This window comes from Dermacentor silvarum, chromosome 2 (genome assembly GCF_013339745.2).
Source record: "Dermacentor silvarum isolate Dsil-2018 chromosome 2, BIME_Dsil_1.4, whole genome shotgun sequence".
Classification (NCBI taxonomy): domain Eukaryota; kingdom Metazoa; phylum Arthropoda; class Arachnida; order Ixodida; family Ixodidae; genus Dermacentor; species Dermacentor silvarum.
In genome coordinates, this window is record NC_051155.1 from 149760861 (window position 1) to 149785626 (window position 24766).

The 24766-nt window shown below is 48.9% G+C and overlaps 1 protein-coding gene across 1 annotated transcript in view; it reads right to left on the reverse strand.

Moving 5' to 3' along the window:
* Window positions 1-2801: 2801 nt before the first annotated feature.
* LOC125943185 (uncharacterized) overlaps window positions 2802-24766 on the reverse strand; it is a 31454-nt gene continuing 9489 nt past the window's right edge. The window contains exons 4-5 of the mRNA XM_049661725.1: window positions 4572-4658; window positions 2802-2995 (exon numbers count right to left, since the gene is read on the reverse strand). Of these exons, the coding sequence (XP_049517682.1) occupies window positions 2859-2995; window positions 4572-4658 (224 nt within the window). The 3' untranslated portion in view covers window positions 2802-2858. The remainder of the gene's footprint in view (window positions 2996-4571; window positions 4659-24766) is intronic.

Sequence of the window (24766 nt, forward strand, 5' to 3'; positions counted from 1 at the left end):
ATCACAAAATTTACATCCTTCAAAGACAAGCACGGTATACTAGAGAAGGGTCACAAACTGAACGGCACGCACTTTGCCACCCGAAAGAGTTTTTCTTCTCAAACACGGCTTGCCAGGAAGAAACTGTTGGAATTTGGAAAATCTAAAAGCGTGTCTTTCAAGCTTTCTGTTGATAAACTACGTATTGATAATGTTACTTATGTGTATGATGCTAACACTGACGGAGTAGCACATTCACGTTCACGTGCTAATCCGATTAAACATAAAAAGTTCATTTTTGTGCGATAGCAAGGATATGGATACTCCAAGCGGAATTCTGCCGTCGCCATGAGGTTGCGTATGCTGTATGTGCAAATGAAAGCGAACGCACGGTGGAGAGCAAACGCGACTTCTTCCGTCGCGCGAAAGGCCGTGGGGAGGACGAAATCTAGGGAGGGGAGGCGACGTTTAGCTGCGGCACCAAATGCGTATTTATATAAAAAATGTCAGTTTCAACCGAAACGCGAAGCATCAATTGTGATAGGAAATTATTAGAGAGCTTCACGGAGAAAGGATAGTAGTATTATCAGCTGTATAAACTTGGATATGCAGCAGCACCAGCAACGTGCAGAAATGTTGTAGATGCCGTCGGCGTTTTTCCCGCGTCCCCACCGAACGGGCGCGTCGTTGGTGAGTGTTGCCAGTTCCTCTGTGGGCGGCTCGGAGGTTTCGACGAGATCAGAACGGGACATTCGTCGAGCAGCGTAGGAAGTCTTTACCACCTTCTCGCCTCGCAACGTTTTTGGTGCTGCAGCTGAACGTCGCCTCCCCTCCCTTCTTCCAATCCCCCCACGGCCTTTCGCGCGACAGAAGATGTCGCGTTTGCTCTATATAATGGTGATTGTAACGGAGGAAAGTGACGCTTATTTCTGCAGCCCATCAGGGAGCACGGCGCAGAAGGCGCGTTTGCTTTCCGCCGTGCGTTCGTTTAACGTGAAAGCGCGAGTCCCTCGCGCGTTTTCACTCGCACATACAGCATACGGCGAGCGGCGACGATTTCATCGCCATTGGACGTCATACGGAACCTCACGGTGACGGCGACGCTGAGTCATTGACATTTCTGCTGAATCATTATCATGACTATGGCTTCTACCACTGTCCTTTAGTATTTCCTTCACTTAGTACCCACGTTCGAACCCATTTCAGTGGTTTTTAGTGTTATTCTTCTTTCGCTGAGTCCCTGAGACAGCACGTAGGTAATGAAACAGCCGGCTACGTCTTTGTGCTCTCATGGTCGTTACGTTAACTTGGTAGGCTCCCCTCACACTGCTTCGCATAACATCAATTCCGACTGGGCGTGGGATCTGCCAGCTTTTTTCTATAACTGCGAGAGCGCAGGAGCTGCCTCGAGGCCGCGCATCCATGGTGCACCATGTGTCCTGAGCTTCAAGGCTTTGGATGGTGAGAAAACTTCTTTCAAGCTTTGCCTTTTTCCCAGGGTTTGACATTCTTCATCATTTCTGCGCCGGATATGTTGTAGATATACGAGGGAAAACGAAAATGTAAAGGCAATTTTCACATGACATTTTGTTGCACGCAAGAAAAATAACTACACATGTGAGAGAGAGAGAAATACGTTTATTAAATCATAAGAAAAAAGAAAATTGTACATGTATGAAAATTTCCGGTCAGGTGCCTACATTAAGTTAATGGTTTCGCTTCTTATAAGCGAAACCATTAACGACGCGCGTGACGTTTAACCACAGAAGCGCAGGCCACGTGCACAGGCACCGTCGTCACATAGCTTCTCCCTCTCCCCTACCCGTCTCCAATGCTGCAGGGCCGTCTCCACACTCTTTCCCTCTCTTTCCTACCTGTCTATTCCAGCAGCACCAGCACCTCGGATGCGCGTGACGTTATAACTACAGATGTAAATTTTTGATATATTCTTTTCCGCATGGCAATGTAATTTTGGTATCGTGCAATCGGCGTCTGTATCCTATCCGCGAAGAAGTGTTTGGTTGCCCACGAAGCTATGTCCGCACTGTTAGCTGAACCTCGTTGTGTAACCTGACCGCGCATTGTCCGAGTCAAAGGGCCACAAGTGTGGTAATTCGCCGGCGCGAGATCAGCGATGTACGAACGATGGGGAAGCTCTAACGGCCTACGGTGGATGTTTGCCGGTTTGACTCCGTCTGACATAAGAAAGTGCACTACGATTTGCCGTTCCTCGATGATACGATTGGTGAGCATGCGACCCCTTTTCTCCGCGACAATCGACTGAATAAGGCTATTCAGTGTAAAACTGAATGACGCTAAAATTCAAACTTTCTCGTCACTCCTAATGCACACGAGGTGACGCCACGCACATCCACTGTTCATTTATTCCCAGAAAAATCCAAACTTGACTTTAGTTTTCTGTTTACCATCTTAAACTACAACGTCGGTCACTGAGTATGTGACCACTCTTGGATCATCCCCCTCAATGGATGTGCCACTGTTCCACGAAGGCCCAAAGCCTTAAATGTATTTATAGTATAGGTGTCATACTACACTGTGTCATGCACCTCTCATCAGCATTCTTCGCTAGAAAAGCATCGCACATCGACTTCGACCGTGTGACGCAGACAGGTAACAGCTACAGACAACGTGGTTGTGCCGGCACTACTGCTGCTCCGCATCATTTAGATTCCAATGCTTGGATATGCTTGTCATCTTTTTTTTCCTTAGGGGGGATGGGAGGTTGGACTGTGACGAGAAGGGCTACATGGATTAGAAATCAATAAATGACGAGCCACTTTAGTTTCTGTGGCGGAGCAATTTATTATTCATTACAAATGACCAAACGCTCCAGAAAATGCACATGCGTGAGAAGTTCGTTAGATGTTCTCCAACACGCCGTTGCACGTTTCCTCATCGAAAACCGCTACCGCCGTGTCGCAGTTGTCCTCAAACTGGTCAAAGCATTCCTGCGGCAGACTGATCAATGCATCTTTGGTGACCCATAGACCGCAGCCTGCAAAGGAAACGAAAGTAGTTCCCACTGTGACTGCTGCTCAAGCGTAGAAGTAAAATGAAATTCTTGCACGCTGTAAAGAAATGAGCTGGTGGCCACACGTAGACGTGAGCACAGGTTACTCCCGTGTTTTTTTCTTGCACCCTCAGTGCGTGTATTTTCAACGCAACAGCGTTAAGAGTCCCGTGTCGCACAAAATCCGTTGTCCGCGTCCGGTGTCTGTGTCTGATATCAAAAATTTTCGAATATATTTAGGTATATGTATTTTCCCCGCCTAGCTATATGACAAGCTGTATATGCGGGTTATATTGCCACACCATTCTATTAATAAAGTTGCTCAGATCTTGCCTTACATTCCTGACAAAGTTATTGCTCGGAATTTTGAGAATTACAGCCGACAAACAAACGCGCCATAAAACAAAACAGCGACAGCACATGCCTTTTGTGTTAAATCCTCTCAGGCTGCAATATAAAAGGAGCAAAACAATAACAGAAACCTGAAAATGCTGTATTTTTTTTACACGCCTTGCACTATCTCCGAGATCGTCCCACTCAAGGGGCCGCATTTCTACCAGATAGCTTGCTTTCATGCATAGCGTTAGCCGCCAGCGTTTCCTGGAAAACATTACGGTTACGTTAGCTGCAGTTGCCTGGCAACGGGAAAAACAGTCAGGGATATTGAGTACTATTGCGTTACACTCTTCAAGGCGAAGCTTAAGCGTCCTTCAATTTTTCTCCATGTCTGTTAGATTTGCTTATTTGATTACTGAGTAAAATGTGATCATGAATACTATGCTTTCTTTTAAGTTGTTGCTATTTGTGGTGCGTAATGTTACCAAGCGGATTATGATATGATTTTATCATATGCCGACTGCTGCATATGTAATTGTGGGCGGGCTCGTCAAGATGGTTACGCAGATCTTGTCACCTCCTCTCCCCCCTCCCCCCGCCCCCCAAATAATGGCCAAACTTCAAACTTCTGCAACGATAAGCTAGGTCACATCTTAAATATAAATTTTCGCGGCTGAGTCGTTCGAAAGTGCATATTTTTAATAAAATACTTCCACCTTTGCAGAAAGCTTACGCTATTCTTTTCTCACTTTATATTCAGCTGGCTTGAGGATATTGTTACTTGAAATGGAGCTTCATCATGCCAGGGTTCTAACAGCGAGTGTCCACGGTCTTCGATTCGGATGTGTTCCGGCTGGCCGGTGCGCGCGTGAGAGTGTGCTTGCTGATTTGGTTAGTAAGCGAATGTTTATAACAGTTTATGCACCTGATAAGCTACTAACCTTACGTCGTATAACTGTAATAATTCGCTTTGGCAATCAATGCTTCACTTTTCGGGTTGAAACTGCAACATTTTTCATGGTTAGCAATACGAAGTCTACCGCGATATTTGATCATTACACTTAACTAACTCTACAATTCAATAAGCACAATTAGTACCTAGCTCCAATGATTTCGTTGAGGTCCTTGTTTGTTCATATGATTGTAATGAAATGGTGTACCATGGTATGCCACTTCAGCAATCAACACAATGTACCGATTAGCCTAGTTAATTATTGATTCTTACTTTGTCTCATGTTGAACGGGAAGTCCACTACGATGCAATTCTTGTAGTTGGTATATATGAAATTCACTGTTTGCTCACCATCGGCACCTGAAAAGAAATGAAAGATAACGTGCAACGAACTGCACATCTGGGCTCGTATTCGCAATGAGGTCTTACGCTATCATTGATCGTAAGAACAATTTCCTGCCAATCATGATGTCAGAGATATGATTAGTGAATGCTCATTGCAAATAGTTAATAACAATTAGCAAATAAAGCGTACGTACAAACAAGAAAACTTTGGCAATTCGCTCTCTGAAATATATATGTAACTTCGAGAATCCGGCTATTTGGTGCGAGGGTTTTGGAATCTAATTATGACCTGTGTGGAAGTAAAAAAAGAAAGGACATCTTTGACAAGCGTAGACCTTATCTTACGCTTTTACCGCATCGAGCCCGCCAGCTGTGCACTTACATACAATATTCCTGGACATTACCTAAAAAATTTCATTAAAATCGTTTGTTCGTCTTTACACGTCACAGGCACACACAGGCAGCACGGCAAAACTTGTCCAATAAATATACACCTCACTGGACAATGCCAGTATAATTTTTGCTCACCAATAATCACGCGTTGTTTTTATGCAGCGTATTCAAAACATTTCTCAGGTGGGCTTGTACACGCGTCCACTGATGATTGTCCACGGCGCTTTATCTAGCAAACCTGTGTAGGAGCGCACCTATATACAATTCGCTTTTTACAGCAAATCTGGTGTAGGCTAGGTTCTAGGAAATCGCGTCCACCAACGAAAGTAGACCGATAGGCTAGGTTCTAGGAAATCGCGTCCACCAACGAAAGTAGATAGATAGACCGGAAGTAGACCAACACTTTCGGCTCCATGTGCTTGGGGGTTGGGCTCCATGTGCGTGGCGGTTTCCCGCCAGCTGTGCCTTAGCACACGTGTCAAAACGGGTGATGGATAACCCATTGTTGTACCCCTCGCCACCGCCGATGCCTCTCTCACGACTTTTGTCAAGACGAAATTTATAGACGGGGAATAGATGAAGGAAGTAGACACCTTATCCACTTTTGTTAATAGAAAATCTATAAACCGGGCGTATACAAAAATAATCAACACCTTATCGACTGTCGTCTATAGACAGTCCTTAGACACAGAATGAACAAGAATAAGTAGACACGGTGTCGACTTTGGTCTATACGTATTCTATAGAGCGGAAGTTCACAAAAAGAAACAAGTAACTTATCCACTTTTTTCTGTAGACCGACTATAGAATGGGAGTACACAAAAAATAAAAATCTTATTAACTTTTGTCTATAGACAGTCTATAGAAAATGAATGGACAAGAATAAATAGAGACCGTATGGACTTTTTTTCTAAAGAGTGTCTATAGAGAGGAAGTAGACAAAAATAAACAAACATCTTATCGACTTTTTTTTTGTAGACCGACTATAGAATGGGAGTAGACAAAAAGAAATAAAAATCTTAATAACTTTTGTCTATAGACAATGAATGGACAAGAATAAATAGAGACTGTATAGACTTTTGTCTATACATAGTCAATAGAGAGGAAGTAGACAAGAAACAAACATCTTATCGACATTTTTCTATAGACTCTCTATAGAATGTGAGTAGACAAAAAGAAATAAAAAGCCTATAAACTTTTGTCTATAGACTGTCTATAGATTCTGTATCAACAAAAGAAGAAATCTATAGAAAGGCAAAGTTGTTTACAAGAAGTCTATAGACATTCTAATAGACAGTCTAAACTCATTTTTGTAATGGTCCTAGCAGCTTCATCGGCCTGTTCGTTGCCCATGATCCCGCAGTGGCCTGGGAGCCACTGAAAAGTAATGTCATGTCCCTTTTCTGATGGTTGGTGATATATCTGCCTTACATCCAGCACAAGTTTGTCTTGTGGTTCAAGACATAGAGCGGATAGCAGACACTGCAGGGCTGCCTTCGAATCAGTAAATATACTCCATTTTCGTAGTAAGTTTTCATTAATAATGTGAAGGGCGCTGCGAAGTGCAGCAAGCTCCGCAGCAGTCGATGTTGTCCGGTGAGAAGTTTAAACTGAATAGTCACGGCTTTTTCGGGGAAGATCACAGCTCCTGTAGATCTGTCAAGAGTTGTCGAGCCATCCACGCAAAAGTGAAAGTGGTCCTGGTGTGTCTCCTGGGGCATTATTACAGATCACTGCTTGAGAGCTGGTGACGAGATCCCTGCTTTCGACCGAGAGTCGAACTTCTGGGCGACCCAAACACGAAGGAGGGGAAAGCAGCCTCTCGGCAGGTAAATAATCTCGAGGGAGGCAGTCACGGTACGCCGATATGTACAGGCAAAAGAATGCACTGGACCGGTCTTTCAGCAGCGTGGCGAGGTGATGGAAAGGGGAGCGGGCAATTTGCCTGATGTGTGCTCTGAGAACTTACAATTTCATATGAGTTGTGACTGGGTAATCTTGAGCTATCTCGTTTGTTTCCGCTGTTGATGTGTAGCGCGGCAATCCAAGACAAACCCTGAGTGCCTGCGCCTGATCACTTTCGATTGTGCGGTTGTTGCTTCTGTAGATATTGCTCAGTACAGGTAAGCTGTACCTCACATATCCTAGACACATGGCCCTGTAGAGTATAACATCGCGTGTACCAACGTTTCATCACGTTATTCCTGCAATAAATTTGAAAGGTGAGAAATTACCGTTATGCATTTCTTCAGGTTGGCATATAGGGACTCCATCTGAGGTCTTGATGAATGATCACCCCTAAGAATCTATGCGTCCTGGCTTAACGGGCGTTTTGCCCATTGATGGATATGGCGTAGAACGTCACTGGCTTCCGCGTAAACGCGACCAGCGCACATTTCTGAGGTGAAATATGGAGGCCTTGTTTGCTAAGATACGCCGACATTGAAGTCGCGGCTTTTTTGAAGCCTCGCGCGCACCTTAGGACGTGTTACACCCGACGTACACATGCAGATGTCATCGGCGTACATTGATATCTGGACAGCACTTGGTATGCGTTCCACGAGACCAACAAGAACAAGGTTGAATAGTATGGGGCTCAGGACGTCACCTTGGGGAACACCACGGTATGTGTAGTGTTGTTAGGTCGGACCGTCATCGGTCTGCTCAAAGAAGGACATCATGTGTAAGTAGTTTCGGGTCCACCAGTACACCCGGTCACCAAGGCCAAGCGATTCAGCAGCACCAAGCATGGTGTCATGAGCAACTTTGTCATATGCTCCTTTTAATCCAATAAACATGGCGACAGATAACCATTTCAAACTGTTTTGATGCTGGACATAAGTGAACACATCGATGACTTTATCAATAGAGCAGCCGAGCTGTCCTAAACCGGCCATAGCGTTTGGATAAAATTTCTGGTGGTCCATGTACCGCTCCAATCTGGCAAGGATCATGCGTTCCATCACCTTCCTTACGCAACTTGCCAGTGAGATTGGGCGGTATGACGTGAGCTCTAGTGGTGACTTGCCAGGTTTGAGGAGTGGCTTGTCTTCCATTCTTGAGGGACGTTTCCATCCCTCCAGGACGCATTGAATATATCCAGCAACGCATTTCGTGCTCGCTCACCCAGGTGGTACAAGATGCGGAACGATATGCCATCTGGTCCAGGAGACGACGACCGACTACACAAAGTAAGAGCCGCATCAAGCTCCTCGGCGGTAAGCGGCAGGTCCATGCGTGAGTCCCGTGAATGCGGCATGATGTTATCCGTAGCAAGGGCGCTTGTGTACGTTGATTGGCCTGCAATCTTCCTGCAGAAATCTTCCGCAACCTCGATGTCCTCACGACGTTGGAAAAGCACGAGGACATTGAATGGCACGCGTTGTTCGGGAAATGTACTTAGGCCTCACACGGTTCTCCATACATGAGAAAGGGATTTTCGGGGGTCTAGGTATTCACAGAATGTTGCCCACCGTTGAGACTCCAATTTGTCCATTCGGCGCTGGATCTTCTTTTGCTTACGTCTGGCTATTCTTAGATCATGGATGGACTTTGTGCGCCGGTATCTTCAATCGGCACGCCGACGAATGGCACGCAATACAATGCCACGTCGGATTTTGAGAACATGGAAGTGCAAGTCAGTGTACACACCGCATTCTGCGTTGCTTCTTTGATCACTTGCTGATGGCCAGAAGGGAGACCTTTCCGACACGCTTCTTCCATGCTGGTTTCGAATGTAGACCAGTCAATTCGCCGGATTGTCTTTGGTGAATGACAGCTGGCCAAACCTTTGATCCTAAGGTAACTGGGATATGATCACTGCCATGCATCTCAATGTCTAAAAACCACTTCACACGAGTAGCAAAGCGACGTGGCACAAACGCCAAGTCTAAACAGCTGTTTGTATGGTGAGCCTGGTTGAAAGGCAGGGCTCCCATCATTAAGCAGGGACAGTCCATGATCTCATACAAATGAAGCTAGTCGCCAGCCTGCTACGTTAATTTTTGAGCTACCCCTAATTGGGTGGTGGGCGTTGAAATCTCCTGTGATAACCCATTCCATGGACCAGGAGTTGCTGTCAAGATGTCTTCTAGTTACTTGCTATCGAACCCGGTTGATGGGGATAACTAGGTACGCATCAGTATAAAACCTAGCTCTTCTTAACAGTCAGACAAACCTACTGATTTTCATCATCAGGCGGCACATCCTGAACGACGTAGGTAAGCTTCCGACGAATGAACACAACGACCTTGCTGCTTTCGCTGTAGGCTGATGACATGATTGATTCGTAGCCGGATAGCCGGAGTGCGTTCGATAATTTCGGTTGACAGATTACGATGACTGGAAAACGGTTAGAGTATACATACTCTCGAAAGTCAGGCATCCGACATCTAAGTCCTCTCACATTCCACAGGATAATGGATGCTTCTCTGACCTCTTGGCGATCACCAATGGTTCATTGGTGATTGCCAGCCATGGACCTATGGACCTATTCGAGGGCTTGTAGGACTGGGCTCAGCGCGGCCAGCACTTCCAGGCCACTTCGAGCGTTTGGAGTTACGATACTGGTCAGTATTTCTTTAATGACATTCACTAGGGACCGCAGCATTGGTTTAATCTGTCGGTCAACCCTTGGTACTTCATCAACCGAAGTATGCGTAGAAATTGACATCAGGCGGGGAGGCTCCTTGACAGGCTGTGTGCGATAGCGCAGGCCAGTCACCCGCGGCGTTTGACTTCTCCATTTCATTCCTCTTCGTGATTGCATGTTTACTTGCGCTCGAAGGTAATGAGTCGGATACAGTCTGCTTATGAACAGCACCCCGTTTTGCGCTTGCGTCGATGATTACGCCGGTGTCGTACAGTCTCAGTAGCATCTCCGTGGGGTGAGTTGTCTCTAATCATTTGTTTCATAATGGCAATTTCTCTCTTGATTTGCGGGTAGTTCTTGGATGAGGCATCGTGGGAACCATCACAGTTACCGCACTTTAGATTTGTTGAGAGGCAAGCGTCCACACTGTGCGACTCAGCGCAGCGAGGACAAACCGTTCTCTTTGTACGGACGCCCTTCACATGGTCAATCTTCATGCGGTTGCGACACTGATGTGGCTGGTGGACGAGTGGCCGAACAGCATGTTGCAAGCGAAGAACCTTGACATGCGAAAAGAGGGAATCACCCTTGAATATCAGCTTTACGCAGTGGGTTTTACCAAGGCGAAGCACGTGCGTGATAACTCCTTCGGTCGCTGGTTTGATGAGAATTGGCAGGTCCGAGTTCGCTATGGCCATATCAATGTTGTAAATGACGCCCACCATGTCGGCTCAGTCTAGTGGTACCATCGCTTGGACTTTGATACCGCCCAAATCTGTTATTTTCCGAAGCTTGTCGAACGCGGTGCCATTTGTCGCGTCCACGGCGAGGATATTATTTCGCGTGTTTAATCAGACTTCCCTTATTTAATTCGGCGCGACCCCGTCGAGGAACACGGAAAGAGCTTGCCTGTTAAGCGTTCGGAGGCTGATGGAGGAGTCCTCGGGCATGAAGAGGACGGAGAGCGTCCAGCTTTCACTTTTTGTCTTCATTGTTAATGTCCTCGGTGAAGATACCTTGAGAATCCTTCTTTTGGTCTTCCTGCTCAACACAGACTCAAAGCTGTCATCTGACGAGTCCTCGCCTGTGACCGAGTACAGTTCGGTGTCCTCACAGGTGCTGGACCAGGAACCCCGTTTGCTCGACGAGCTCGCCATAGGTGACCTCGGGTGTCACCACAGTTGATTCCGCGTCCATATCGCCGCGAGGCTGTGAGCCTCGCTGATGACCTCGCTGGTGCTGGACCAGGCGCGTTGATTCCCGGGGGAGCTTGCCATTCAACCGCGCGCCAGGTTGCGAAAGTGCAAGGGTAATCTTGCGAGCGTGAGCTGAGAACGGCGGTGGCTTCATGCGTGGCGTCGTCTTGCGTGCGCAAGGCAGGAAGGTGGGGAGGGTGCACGTCTTTTCACACTACGCACGGGGGGGGAGAGGTGCGCGCGCTAACAGGGTGAATGGAAAGGGGCAGCTTAGTGCGGATCTCCTCTACTTCGACTACGGTGGCTTAGTGCTGGTTAGAAGGCTATCCTATCTGAGAAAACTGATGGCTTCGTCTGCGGGGTATTTTCACGCGCATAGCTCGCATTCAAGCGAGAGGTTGCACGAAGAGGAATTCGCACTCCGTTCCTATATAGTACAGCTCTTCATCACGCCAGCGTTCTGACAGCGAGCGTCCCCAGGCATCGATTCAGATATGTCCATGTTTGCTTGTGCGCGCGTAACACCATGCATGCTTGTTAATTTTGTTAGTCATAGAATGTTTACAGCACTGTATTAACCCTTTTCGTGGCGATCCCGTGTGTGCTGCCATGTTTGATCACGTGGTGACGCATCCATTGCTTCCCTCAACTGCCTCTGTTGCCTCCTTGTTAACAATGGAAGTGTATGACGCCGGCGCGGCATAGAAAACCTCTGTTTTCGGAGATATCGTAGACAGTGACTAGGTGAACGACACGAAGCTTTGATAACAGCTTCAGAGAACTTGAAAAAGCGCTTTCGGAGCTGATTAAGCTATGTCCAAACGGCCCAATTGAGCAGCGTATATATGCTTTTTCTAAAAGCGGGGCTAAATATGTATTCCAAGGTATCCAAACATTCCGCTCATGAATTCAGTCAGGATTAGTGTGTTTTGCTCTTTGTTCTTTATCCGGCAAATATTTTGAAGCAGTGGCTTGTCAGTTTCTGACTCAGTGAAGTTCCTCGGTGCGGCCACTATCTGATTATTTTCTGCCTAATCGCTCGCGGGTGCGCTCAGTTCCAATAGATGTCTTCTTGCTGCGCACAAGGCTTGAAACGTAGCTGTTTTGTACATTGTAATGCCTTGTAGCAAATATATATGACAGCTAGTAAGTCGCTTACTCTTGTGGACCGTCACAAAACATTCAGCTTCGACCATTCGTGCGCCATCCCTGTAGTCCGTCATTCATTGTGCGTATATAGTGCGCATATATTCAAGTGCGCGCCCATTCACTTATTCTTGATACGTCGGCGATAGAGTGGGCGTAAGTTTTCCTGCCATTTGGGATATGTGTATAGATAACGTGCGCGAAATTTACTATGACAGGAGGCGGCGCTACTCCCTTTGTCATTATTTTACGAGTAGTACTCACTCTTGCCGACGTTCTGGGGATGAAGCCCTTTCTTTGAAGGTTAGCTATACAAGGCTGGCGGATGAGAAAATTTCTGTATCCTCGAGGAAAGCCGTACATCACGTAGTGCCGGTAACACAATCGGACAGTGGCAGCAGCGGTCCGCGAACTTGGCCACACAGATTCATTCTATTCCTTAACATGCCAGTCACTATTTTAGCAGCTAACTACTGCACACGTCTTCAATCCATATGATTCCATCTATCATGATTGGAGCACAGTGTGTTAGCGAAAACTCAGTTCCATTTCCGACAGCTGATCGCACAGAAGCAAGGTAGAAGCGGTAATGGTTTCGTATTCGTGCGCGGTCGCTGAGGAGAGGTATGGCGCGCCGCCGTGAGCGCCATCTCGTTTCTCTTAAAGAAACTGCTCCGCGAAAAGGGTCAATAGAGCTGATAAAACAGCGTTTAGCTGTTTAATAATTTCCTATCCCAATCAATGTTTCACCTTGCAGGCGAAACTCCGACATTTTTCGCCAGACGGATGCATACAAAGAGTTTGAGGTCTGCCTATAATGCTTATAGCCTTAAAGAACCTGCGCCGGTTTCTGGTAGTCCGAGGAAAACAATTTAATCATGGGGTTTACGTGCCAACGCCATCATCTCATTATGAGGCACGCCGTAGTGGGGGATTCCGGATTAATTTGGACCACCTGGGGTTCTTTAACGTGCACCTAAATCTAAGTACGGTTTTCTGCATTTCGCACCCATCGATATGCGGCCGCCATGGCCGGGATTAGATCCCACGACCTCGTGCGTAGCTGCATGACACCATAACCATTATACAACCACGGCGGGTCGAATGAAAATATACGTCAAAGACAGTGAAATCCTTGAAGTCTGCTCTGCCAGCGCATGAAATCTAGCGAATACATTTTTAGCACTTCATTATGTAAGGGGCAATCATTTAGCTACATATTGTAACGATGTTGAGGAACACAGGTTAACAAAACAACTATATTTATTAAGGGCGAACCTGTGCCCCCGACTAAATGTCACTGCGGTCGTGAAGAATGCCCGGCAGTCGCGTTCTAAAGCTGGCGTCCAACCGTCTTCTTCTTTCTTCTCGAGTCCTCCTCGTGCGCGTGGCGCATGCGAGCCGGGTCCAACCAGGTGCTCGTGCCACGAAGATTGCTGCCTGTTGTTGCTGAACAACACCACGGTACGGCGTGCACAGTGTCCAATACGAAGGGTGCCCAACTTGAAAAAGTTCTCGAAGAGACGATAACCGTAGCACTGGTGCCTGTGAACGCTGAGAGTAGCTCCTTTGCTTCGAAAAGCACCAGTGCATTTGGGACGCAGTCTGCAAATGCATCGGCTCTTGTCCTTGATGAACCTTTGTGACGTGGGTTCGATTCCACTGATCATCGGATAAATTTAGGGATCTTGTTCGACATTCTAGGGTGGCACGTACCAAGCTACCCAAGTTTGCTTCAAAGACATTCATTGAAGAGCGGCACACACCTAGTGGCGCATACCCAGCGACCCCAGTTGTCATCATCAAAGAGGTTCTTCGAGCAGCGGTGCTTCGAACAGCAGTGTGTGGCATGTATGCACACATTGGCGCATACTCGATGACCCAAGTTGATCCGATGTTTTGCTTCGAAACTTGTTACCTCAACACAGATGCCCGATGCGCTAACCATTCGACAACAGACTATCGAGTGACCCAGGAGGCAGGAAAATGGTTAGGAACAAACATAGATAGATAGATAGATAGATAGATAGATAGATAGATAGATAGATAGATAGATAGATAGATAGATAGATAGATAGATAGATAGATAGATAGATAGATAGATAGATAGATAGATAGATAGATAACCTCAATATCAATGCGACTGCAGTTGAGCTGCTCTGTATAACAACAGGAAGGCTGAACTCTAGTTGATATTAACGTAAAGCGAAGACTTCTAGGTGTGATTGGCTCATGAACCATGTGTCTTTGGATATGATGTGCTGGTTTTCAGGTATAAATATTAATTATAAAAAGCAGCATGTTCCTTTATGTGCTTCATCTGCTATAATAGGCCTGAATTTCAGTCAGCTATGCTTTTCTAAATGCAGAGGGCATTAAGACTCTGCGAACACACATAATCGCTACTAATTGCAGCGGCAACGCCTGTTGAAGTGGCCAAATCAAAGCGCGCCAAGCGCGTCAATGCGCGGGCATGCCCGAGATAAAGGCCGTTCTATGCCGTTGTCGATGCCTGCGTATGCAAATTTTGCCAGGGGTAAATTTTCTATTAAAGTTCATGAAGGAACGCTTTCAGTAAAAACAGTTCTGAAAGAAAAGGGTTTTTTTGTCTTTTTTTGACCGTGGGGAAAACTACGTTTAATCTGCAAACCACCCGAGACAATAGATCACGTCTCCCTGCATTTTTGGGAAGGAAAGTATTTTTGGGATGTTTTAAAAAGGACAAAAGAAAACATGGGCAGCTTGCACTAGCTGTGCAAGGCTGGAGTAAATAACGGAGCTGGTGATCGACCTAGCTTTCCTTCCAGGTTTTACTAGGCTTCGTTAAGTTTTGCTAGGAAATGCTAATTGCTGCTAGGCACGATATTCCGAATTGGCTCGACGCCGATGCGCAGATTCACGCTTGGCCGCGCCACGCGCTTCAAGACGAGCGGCGTCCTCTTGGGGTGTCCGGATCTTCCTTGTTCGTCCCATGTGAAGGGTACATGTACTCGCCGTTCTGCCGCCGTCGTGGCCGCTACGAGATTTATCTCCCCGGTGACGTCACGGCCAAGCTGCGAATCCCCACTTGCCGGGGTGTGGCTGGTCGAAACCTGCCGAGCCGACGCCAGATGCGTTTGCCTCAGTCACGGACACCGCGCGCGTTCGGCGCGAACGCGGGCACCCGGGGAAACGCGGGCGGCGTCGGCAGCAGCTCTGCGCGTTGCCTCGGTGGCGCTGCTACAATTTCTTTCTCTCGCTCTCATTTCCTTTTACCCTCTCCCGAGCATTGCGCGCGCCACCAACACCCTCTAGAAAAATATGAAGGCCTTAGTTCTTTTCCCTTTCCACTCGCGCTACGTCAGCAGATGGGGCGGACGCATGAGGCGGCGAGCGCGTTTTGCGGTTTTGCCCGTCGCCGCGACACGACGCATCCGCGCGTCCGGATCGCGCTGGTGCGCGTTGATCGCGCGTCTCCAGAAACTCATTCCCCGGCGCGTATGTACAGTCGTACGGGGACGCCGCGTAGGGGCCAACGCGAGCGGATGCCTGCAACGTCGGCTCCGGCAAACGGTACGTGCTGCTCCTACCCAATCTCTCCTACGGCCACTAATCTGCTCGAGAAGCGACATAAGTGCCTAAGGAAGACAGGGAAACCGCCCATTCCGGGTGAAATCCTACCTTTTTTGTGCTGAGAACGATTATCGGACCGAGACGCTCAGCTGCCCAGTTAAGCCTCACCCGGACTCTACCTCTCCGCCGGCACCGCCGGCAACGCCAGCCATTATGATGGATGTAACGGTTGAAGGCCACACCATAACCGCACAAGAGCTCCAGTCAGACGATTGGACACCAGTGCTGTATAAAGCCTACGCCTCCCGACCAGCCAGTTCGCCGAAACCACCTCACCACTCCGGCAACGCTACCTCCGAGGCAGCTAACCCGAACGCCAGGAACGCGGCGCACGACGCAACAGCCGCCACCCGCAGCGGCAAGACGCCGGCCCGCCTACCACCTGCGACCAAGGAGACGCGCCTCACAGTGCAGCGTAGCAAGCAGCTGCCACCACTCCCACCCAACGCTATTCGAGTGGTCGTTCGCCCGCGAGGTGAACTACGACTTCTAGACGTCCCAACACCTCGACTTACGAAAGCAGTGCAGACCCAGCTCCGAATCCCTCTACCGGACGACTTCTGCCTGCGCACCCACCCGACCAACAATACTTTCACCATGGCAACAACACACTCCTCAACAGCCGAGACTCTCAAGACGCTAACCTCCCTCGCAATTGGAGACCAAACCTACCCTTGCACGGCTTACGTGGCACCCCCACCGGGGGCTACCAGAGGAGTCATCACAAACGCCTATGACGACGAGACCCCAACGCAACTCTACCAAGACTTGGTTAGAAGAAATCCGGAGTACACCATACTAGCAGCCCGACGCATGGGAAAGACGCACTCCATCCTAATCACCTTCGACGCAAACGCAGTCCCGCACTCCATCAAGTACATGGGAGCCATCCACCGCTGCACCCTATACCGCGGCAGTCCGGATGCCTGTACCAATTGCAGACAGCCGGGTCACCGTCACGACGTATGCCCAAGCCCCAAGACCAATCTTTGCCCCCGCTGTGGAACACAGCATTCGCAACAAGACCCTCCTTGTACGCCCAAATGCATTCTGTGTGAGGGCCCTCATCTTACCGGCACGGGATCGTGCAAGGGACGAAACCTTCACCAGCCAAGGAAACAGCCAAGCCGCCCAGAAACGCAGCAGCAGGAATCGGTCCCACCCAGGGACAGTTTTCCCCAATTGTCATCCGGACCCACCCAGCCCAACCAACACAAGCAAGCCTGGACAGAGCCATTGAAACAAGCCTGGAGCACGCCCCTTTCTTCTCACAAGCACACGACATCCATGACAGTGAATCCCAGTTTACAACACGCCCTGGCGAAATCCCAGGAGGAGGCAGCGGCAGCCAAAGCAGAAGCTACAGCAGCCCGAGCAGAAGCCGCCGCTCTTCGACAATGCATCGTCAAACTGGAAGCCCAGATAAGTGCTCTTGCCACTGGATCTCCCATTTCACCTACCCCCGCTCCAACCGCACCTCAACCTCTTCCCCTTAACCAACCCAACGACCATACCTTGCCCAGCCACTCCAACCCTACTTCCTCTCCTGATTTGCTAGCAATGGAGGCTGACACGGAACCCTCTACAAATTCAACCACATGCACAACGCCACCTCCCTCCACCCCCCTCTCACTAGACGACATTCCAACGCTGCTTGAGTCCTTTGCTGCTCGCTTTGAGGCAAAATTGCAGGACGCTGTCACTCACATCAACCAGGAATGTGCAACCCTCAAAGACGCGGTTATTAACATAACACAAGACAATGCTGCTCTTAATCACCGATTCGACGTGCTAACCCAAGGGTTTTCTGACCGCTATAGCGATCTTGAGTCCCGGCTCAATTCTTACGCAACCCGCCTCACAAAGCTGGACTCCACCCCAAGTAGACGTAAGAAGCCTAAAGCAGCTGAAGGACAGGACAACCCTATCCCTACCACAGCTCACGACTCCCAACCCCCAATCGACTCTCATGCATGATGGCAGCTCCAAACCGTAATCTTACTCTCTGGCAGTGGAACTGCCGGGGCTTTGGTCAGAAGCGTCATGTGGTCCACCAACTGCTGTCCTGCGCTACAGGACCCGACATCCTTGCCCTGCAGGAGCCCTCCAACCCACTCACCCTCCCCGGCTATACTCCTATTCTACCCACATCCCCCCCGCCCACTCGGGTAGCGTTTCTAGTTAGCCGCTCAATCACCACCATCTCCCATTCCCTAGCGATTCAAGACATTGATCACCTTCTAATTGAGCTTGTGCCACAACACGCTCGAGCGAATAGTATCTTCGTCTTGAATGTATACAGCCACCCTAAATGCCTACAAAGCAACTTCGAACGCCTTTTTACTCTTGCGAAGCGCATAGCAAACAAGTGCCCCTTACTCGTCGTAGGAGACTTTAACGCCCCGCATACGGCCTGGGGTTACCAGCACGACACACCGAAAGGACGTCGGGTGTGGTTAGCAGCGCAACAGACCGGTCTCTCCCTTCTTACCGACCCTACCTCTCCTACACGCACGGGAAACAGTGTCTGTAAAGACACTACACCAGACCTTACATTCGCACATCGCCTCCCTCACGCCACATGGTGCAACACACAAGAGAATCTGGGTAGTGATCATAGCATCATCGAAATTCTCTTAAATGCTCAACTACCCCGCAGACCTCCCAGAGGCTCCACTTTCACGAAGTGGAACTCTTTCCGATCATGTAGAGCAGCCCGCACCGTCGTCCCCATCACGGACATCACCGACTGGTCCAAACAATTAGAAAGTGATGTTCGATCCGTAACTCGTCCCCTACGAGAGGACTGCCCAAGCGACACAGTTGACTCCCGCCTCCTGCATTTATGGGAAGCTAAAGCAGGCCTAGAACGACGCTGGCAAAGGCAGCGCTGGAACCGAACACTTAGACGCCGCCTCGCCCGTCTCAACAAAGAGATAGAGACGCACGCGGCGACTCTTTCACGACAAAACTGGGAATCACTATGCAACAAGCTAGATGGCAATATGAGTCTACCTCAGACCTGGAACCTCTTTAGGCACTTGATAGATTCCACTCAATCTAAGACCACACAAAGACACAACCTCACCAAACTCATACATACTTCCGATACACCTCCACCGGAATTCCTCCAAGAACTTCGAAATCAGTACTTCCCCACATACCCTCCTGTAACACACCCCGACTATACAGGCCCCGCTAACGACCTCCTTGACCAACCCATTACAGAAGCAGAAGTTCAGGCTGAACTCCAGAGACTTAACACGTCCTCAGCCCCCGGCCCAGACGGGGTACACAACAAGGCGCTCCGGAATATCGACGCCCAATCCATTGCCGCACTTACCGAAAACTTTAACGGGTGCTGGCAAAAGGGCACCCTCCCACCGCAATGGAAAGAAGCCAAAGTCGTGTTTTTACCCAAACCTGGGAAACCTCTGCTCACCTCTAACCTCAGACCGATCTCCCTCACTTCTTCTGTCGGCAAACTCATGGAGCATGTACTCCAGACCAGGCTCAGCAAGTACCTAGAAGGCAACAATCTCATACCCACCTGTATGTTTGGATTTCGTCCTGGGCTTTCCACACAGGACGTCTTCCTACAGCTAAAACAACACATTCTAGATTCCCAAACCTACGACACCAAAGCTATCCTAGGTGTGGATCTCACGAAGGCATTCGATAACGTTACACACTCAGCTATCCTACAGAACCTTACAACCCTGGCAGTGGGCGCCAGGATGTACAACTACATCCGAGACTTCCTCAGCCACCGCACAGCTACACTTACCTTCGGCGACCACCGCCTCCCAGGCATAACACTGGAAGCACGAGGTACGCCCCAGGGAGCCGTCCTCTCCCCTATTCTATTCAACATAGCACTTCTTCACTTACCCCAACAACTAGCTCAAATTCCCGACATTCATTTCAGCCTTTACGCCGACGATATCACTGTCTGGGCAAACCACGGCAGTGACGCCGAAATAGAACAACATCTACAATTGGCACTAAACACCATCGACACATATGTACAGGAGCGCGGCCTGACATGCTCCCCTTCCAAATCAGAGCTCTTTCTCTACCGCCCCAAGCAACACGATTCAGTCATTCCTTCCATCTCCCTTACGCTAGGTACCCATCCTATCCCACTAGTATCCAAAATCCGCGTGCTAGGACTAGTTCTACACTCCCACGGCGCGCACGGAGAAGTCATAAAGACTCTCCAAACACACGCTCAACAGACCACCCGACTTATTCGCCGCATAGCGAACCGCCGGGCTGGCCTACGTGAGAGAAACGCACTTCGCCTTACTCAGGCTTACATCATAAGCCGCACCACATATGCCCTTCCATACCTACCCCTCCGACAGAAGGAGAGAGACCGGGTAAACGCGCTCCTACGGAGTTGCACGAAAATGGCTCTACGCCTTCCCCCCAGCACATCCACCGACCGACTCCTCAAACTCGGTGTCCACAACACCTTTGAGGAACTCACAGAAGCCACCTTTACGGCACAAATATCCCGTCTATCTAACTCAGCCGCTGGCCGCGCTCTATTATCCCAATTAAGCCTAACCGCAATTACACACCCTACCGAGGGGGTCCCCCTTTCTTCTATCCTCCGCTCTAACCTCAACATACCTCCCATCCCCAAGAACATGCACCCTGAGCGAGATGGGAACCGCAGAATAGCAAGGGCTCGGGCCCTCCACAGACAGTATAGCGAGGACCATGATGTGGTCTACGTGGACGCAGCAGAGTATACGTCAGGCTCCCGTATGGCCCTGGCGGTAGCCGACAATCAGGCAAAGCTTCTAACCTCCAGCTCAATCATCACCAATTCCACCACAGAGGCAGAAGAGGCAGCCATCGCGCTTGCTCTCATCTCTACATCTGCCACCAAAATTATCACTGACTCCAAATCTGCCATTGTCAACTATGCCAACGGCTACATATCCCGCACCGCTGCTCGCTTACTACGCTTCTGGCAGCCCCGGCACCCCATAACCCTCATCTGGACGCCAGCACATGCCGGCCTCCCTGGCAATGAGGAGGCTCATTCCCTAGCCCGAGGTCTTACATTCCGGGCAGGAGGAGTCGAGCCCCCTCTACGTGCCAGGGAGCGCCTGCTTTCTTTCAGTGATATCCTTTCGTACTACCGGGACGAACGAAGGGAATACACACCCCCAGCCCCATCCCTCACCATAGCGCAGGCCGCACACTGGCGTCGACTACAAACTCGGACTGCCCCATACCCCTTGCTGCTACATGCACGATACCCAGACCAATTCTCCTCCTCATGCAAACTTTGCAGTAAACCAGGAGACTTCCTACACACCCTCCTCACATGCCCCACCTTCCCTCATCCCCCATCACAGACCGTGGCGGAGTCTTACTGGGAGACTCTTTTGACCTGCACTTCCCCTCAAGACCAGTGCTGGATCATCTCCAGTGCTATGAGAAGGAGTACGCTCCAAGGGCTCTCCTTCGCTTTGTAAGGGTGCGTCCTCACAGTAAGGGAGCACCCAAGTGCCATGTAGGGGTCTTCGCCCCCACCATCAATGGCAATAAAAGTTTCTACCACCACCACCTACAGTCGTACAGCTCTTCGCTGTTCAGTCGGACGTGTTTTCCTCGCTGTGAAAAGAATCCCGCCGCGATGCCGTGCAAATGCTGTGTACCTCGATGCCGCGGAAACTACACGGGGGACACGAAGGTGCACGTCTTCAAGTTCCCGAGAGATCAAGCTCTAAGGGACGCTTGGATTCGCGCTGTGCCACGGGAAAACCTCACGGTCACCGAACATTCCAGGGTAAGTTTTTTTATTTAGGTGTTAGTTAATTGAAAGAATATAAACGTACATGTGTAAGTGGCTCATGAGCCGCATGTTTGTGTGACCTGTAGCCGTCGGTTTGCTGATTGGAGCGTATTTTTTTTTCTAGGTATGTGAACTTCATTTCATGGACGAGGACATTATTCGAGACGCGACGCATACAGATCAAGCAACTGGCCGCGTAATGACAGTGCCGCTATCTCATGTGCGCCTTCGCCCAGACGCTGTACCGTCGAAGTTCCCGAATCATTCGAGCTACTTGTCCAGAAAGACCGCGAGGAGGGAAGATCCTGACTCCAAGCGCGCGCGAATAGAGAATGCAGCCCTTCAGAAAGCCATCGCTGAATCCAACGAGGCATTTATCAGAGCACGCGAGGAGGATAAAGTCAACAGTGTGAGCGAACTTGCCAACCACTTAAGGAGCCAAGGGATGAAGTTCTGGGATGTTATCGAAAGAAATGAAAGGCTTCTTCTCATTCACATTGTCGACGATGAAGCACCGTGGTTGAAATACTCTGTTTGCGTGAAAGGAGATTTGAGCGTGACACTACACGTTATGAAAACGGCCGTAAAAAAGCTCGGTGCAAATCTCTGCGTTCCCGAAATCGCTAACAGTAAAAGGGGTATGGTGGAACTCCTGGAAGGCATCGAGAAGTGGGACTGTGACCTGATGTCCAACTCAGTCGCCGAAATTTGCGAGGCTGTTTGTTTACTGCTTGATCAGCTTTGCACGTCCCAAGCAGAAGATGACGCCAACTGTATTCAATTTCTGAAAGAGCAAGTCACCTTGCACCTATCGAAAAAACAGCGCAGGCGCTACTCTGCTGATTTCATGATGTTTTGCTGTATTGTTTTCACTATATCGCCCCATGCATACGCGTTCATACGTAGCCATGGAAGCATCACCTTGCCGCATCCTATGACGATAAGATCAGTGTGCTCGTCTTATGGTATGAGTCCTCAACAAGAGCATCAGAGTGAAACATTCCTCAGCTACATGACAACAAGAATTTCTGACCTGAAAGATGACCAGCGCTTTGTCACAGTTGTGGTTGATGAAATACATATAAAACCTTACTTTGACTACAAAGGAGGCAATATTACCGGCGCTGCAATTAATAGAAATGAAGCTGCTAACTGTGCGCTCGTTTTCATGGTGCGCAGCGTGACGTGTAAATTCTAAGAAGTTGCGCACATCGTGCCGGTGCACCGAGTAGAGGCGGAGTTCCTGCAAAAGACGCTTAAAGACGTGATTTGTGGGCTGGAAAAGATTGGGTACCGGGTTATGTGCGTCGTGAGCGACAACAACTCTGTGAACAGAAAAGCGATGTCACTTTTCGAATCACCTCCGTGTAACAGAATTGTGTACCAACATCCATTTGACTCTTCAAGGCCGCTTTTCTTCGTTATAGACCCAGTGCACATTCTAAAATGCATACGAAATAACTGGATCAATCAGAAGAATGACCAAATTTGTTTCTACTTCCCGGAGATCCAAGGAGACACACCAGAATCAGAGCGAATGCAAACAGCGTCATTTGCAACAATCAGGGACCTTCACAGCAAAGAGTGTGACCAGCTGTTGAAATATGGCTATGGGCTGTCCCTCTACCCTTCGAGTCTTGAAAGGCAGGACGTAAAGCTTGCTTTACAAATCTTCAATGACTATTTACCAGAGGCGTTACGTGCTCTTGGAGCAAAGCACAACCTATTCTCTTTCGAGGCCACGGCTACATTCGTCGAGATCATACTCAAGTGGTGGAAAATTGTAAACGTCAAAACTCCATGGAAGGAAGAAAGGCTTAGAGATCACTTCCAACAACCAGTGCTTTCCATTGATAACTATCCAAAAATTGACTTCTTGCACATGTTTCTGAAGTGGCTGGATGAGTGGAAGAACAAAGGTTTTGACAACGGTACTCTGACAAAGGAGACTCACGCTGCTCTCGAACACACCACCTATGCGCTTGTTGAGCTCGCTAGGTACAGCTTCGAAGAGCTTGGAATGTCATATGTCCTTTTTGGGAAGATTCAGACAGACTGCCTTGAAGATCAGTTTGGAAAGTATAGGCAGCTGGCAGGTGCGCAATATCACATCTCCATCAGGCAGATATATGAAGTCGAAAACAAGCTGCGCCTGCAGAGCACCTTGCCTACAGTTTCCCCTGACCAGCACTGGGAATGTGTCCGAAAGCAAGTCGAGGCATTGCTTCCCAGCAGCAACGTTGTTGTTACCAGCCAGGCTCTTACGAAGATGCAGGACGTCGTCCCAGTCCTCGTCTACGTTGCAGGTTATGCAGTATACGGGACCCTTAAAAAGTTGAAGTGCGAGCAATGCAGGGACTCGTTGACCGTGGACAAGAAGATCACAGTCTCTGCCACAAACGAACATTATGGTCTTGTGAAGCAGCTGGACCGAGGAGGTTTAGTTTATCCATCAATGTTTGCACTTAACGCAGTTGCTCATAGCTACGTTGTAGTAGAGCAGCTCGCTACAGAGCCAGCACTGCTTATGATGCCTGAACAACGCCAGGTGGTAACGAAAATGACGCTACAATTGCTGGCTAGTGAAGAGCAGTCCGACTTCGATACGTGTGAGAATGGCCACACAGTTGAATTAGTGCTTAAACACATCCTGCGGTGCAGCACCAACATTCTGCTAAAGAACTTTTGTAGGAAGCTGAACGACAAACTTCTCGACGCTGCCGATAAATCAAAAAAAAGGAAAGCCACAACTCTCGAGGCCAAATAACTGCATGCATTGCTTCTAATATAAAGCCAGCACAAAAAGAAACTGGGCTTCGTAAATAAATGTTTTGCTGCTACAGTTTTCTGGCGTTCTATTCTTTTTTAAATACATGCAAGCTTGTTCTTGCAGAAAAAAAATGTTTCCGCGCAATGCACCTGCGAGACAACCTCTCTTGAACAGCGTTCCATATCTTTTTTTTTCAATCCGCCCCATCGTGTGACGTCACGCGAAGAGAGCTAAGGCCTTCATATTTTTCTAGAGGGTGTTGGCGCCACGCGCATTCTCTCCTTCCATCTCCTTAACGTCCCATGTCAAGGCAACAGGTGCACGGCACGGAGATGAGGCGAAGCACACACCGCTACGCGAGGTGGTTGCTAGGCAACCAAGGTGACTCATCGTTCAGCGATGTTTTGCGGCTCCTGGCACAACTTACGGTCGCCTTAAACAGCTCTGCGGCTGAAAAGACTCCCGCTACATCCCGACGGCACCAGGTATCTAGCGCTAGAAAGTGACGATGACCTTCCTTTTCTTCCTTTTGATCTAGTAATGCTCGTTTGCCTTCACAGCCTCTGGCGCTGCAGAATGCCTGGGTATTACGACGGCCGT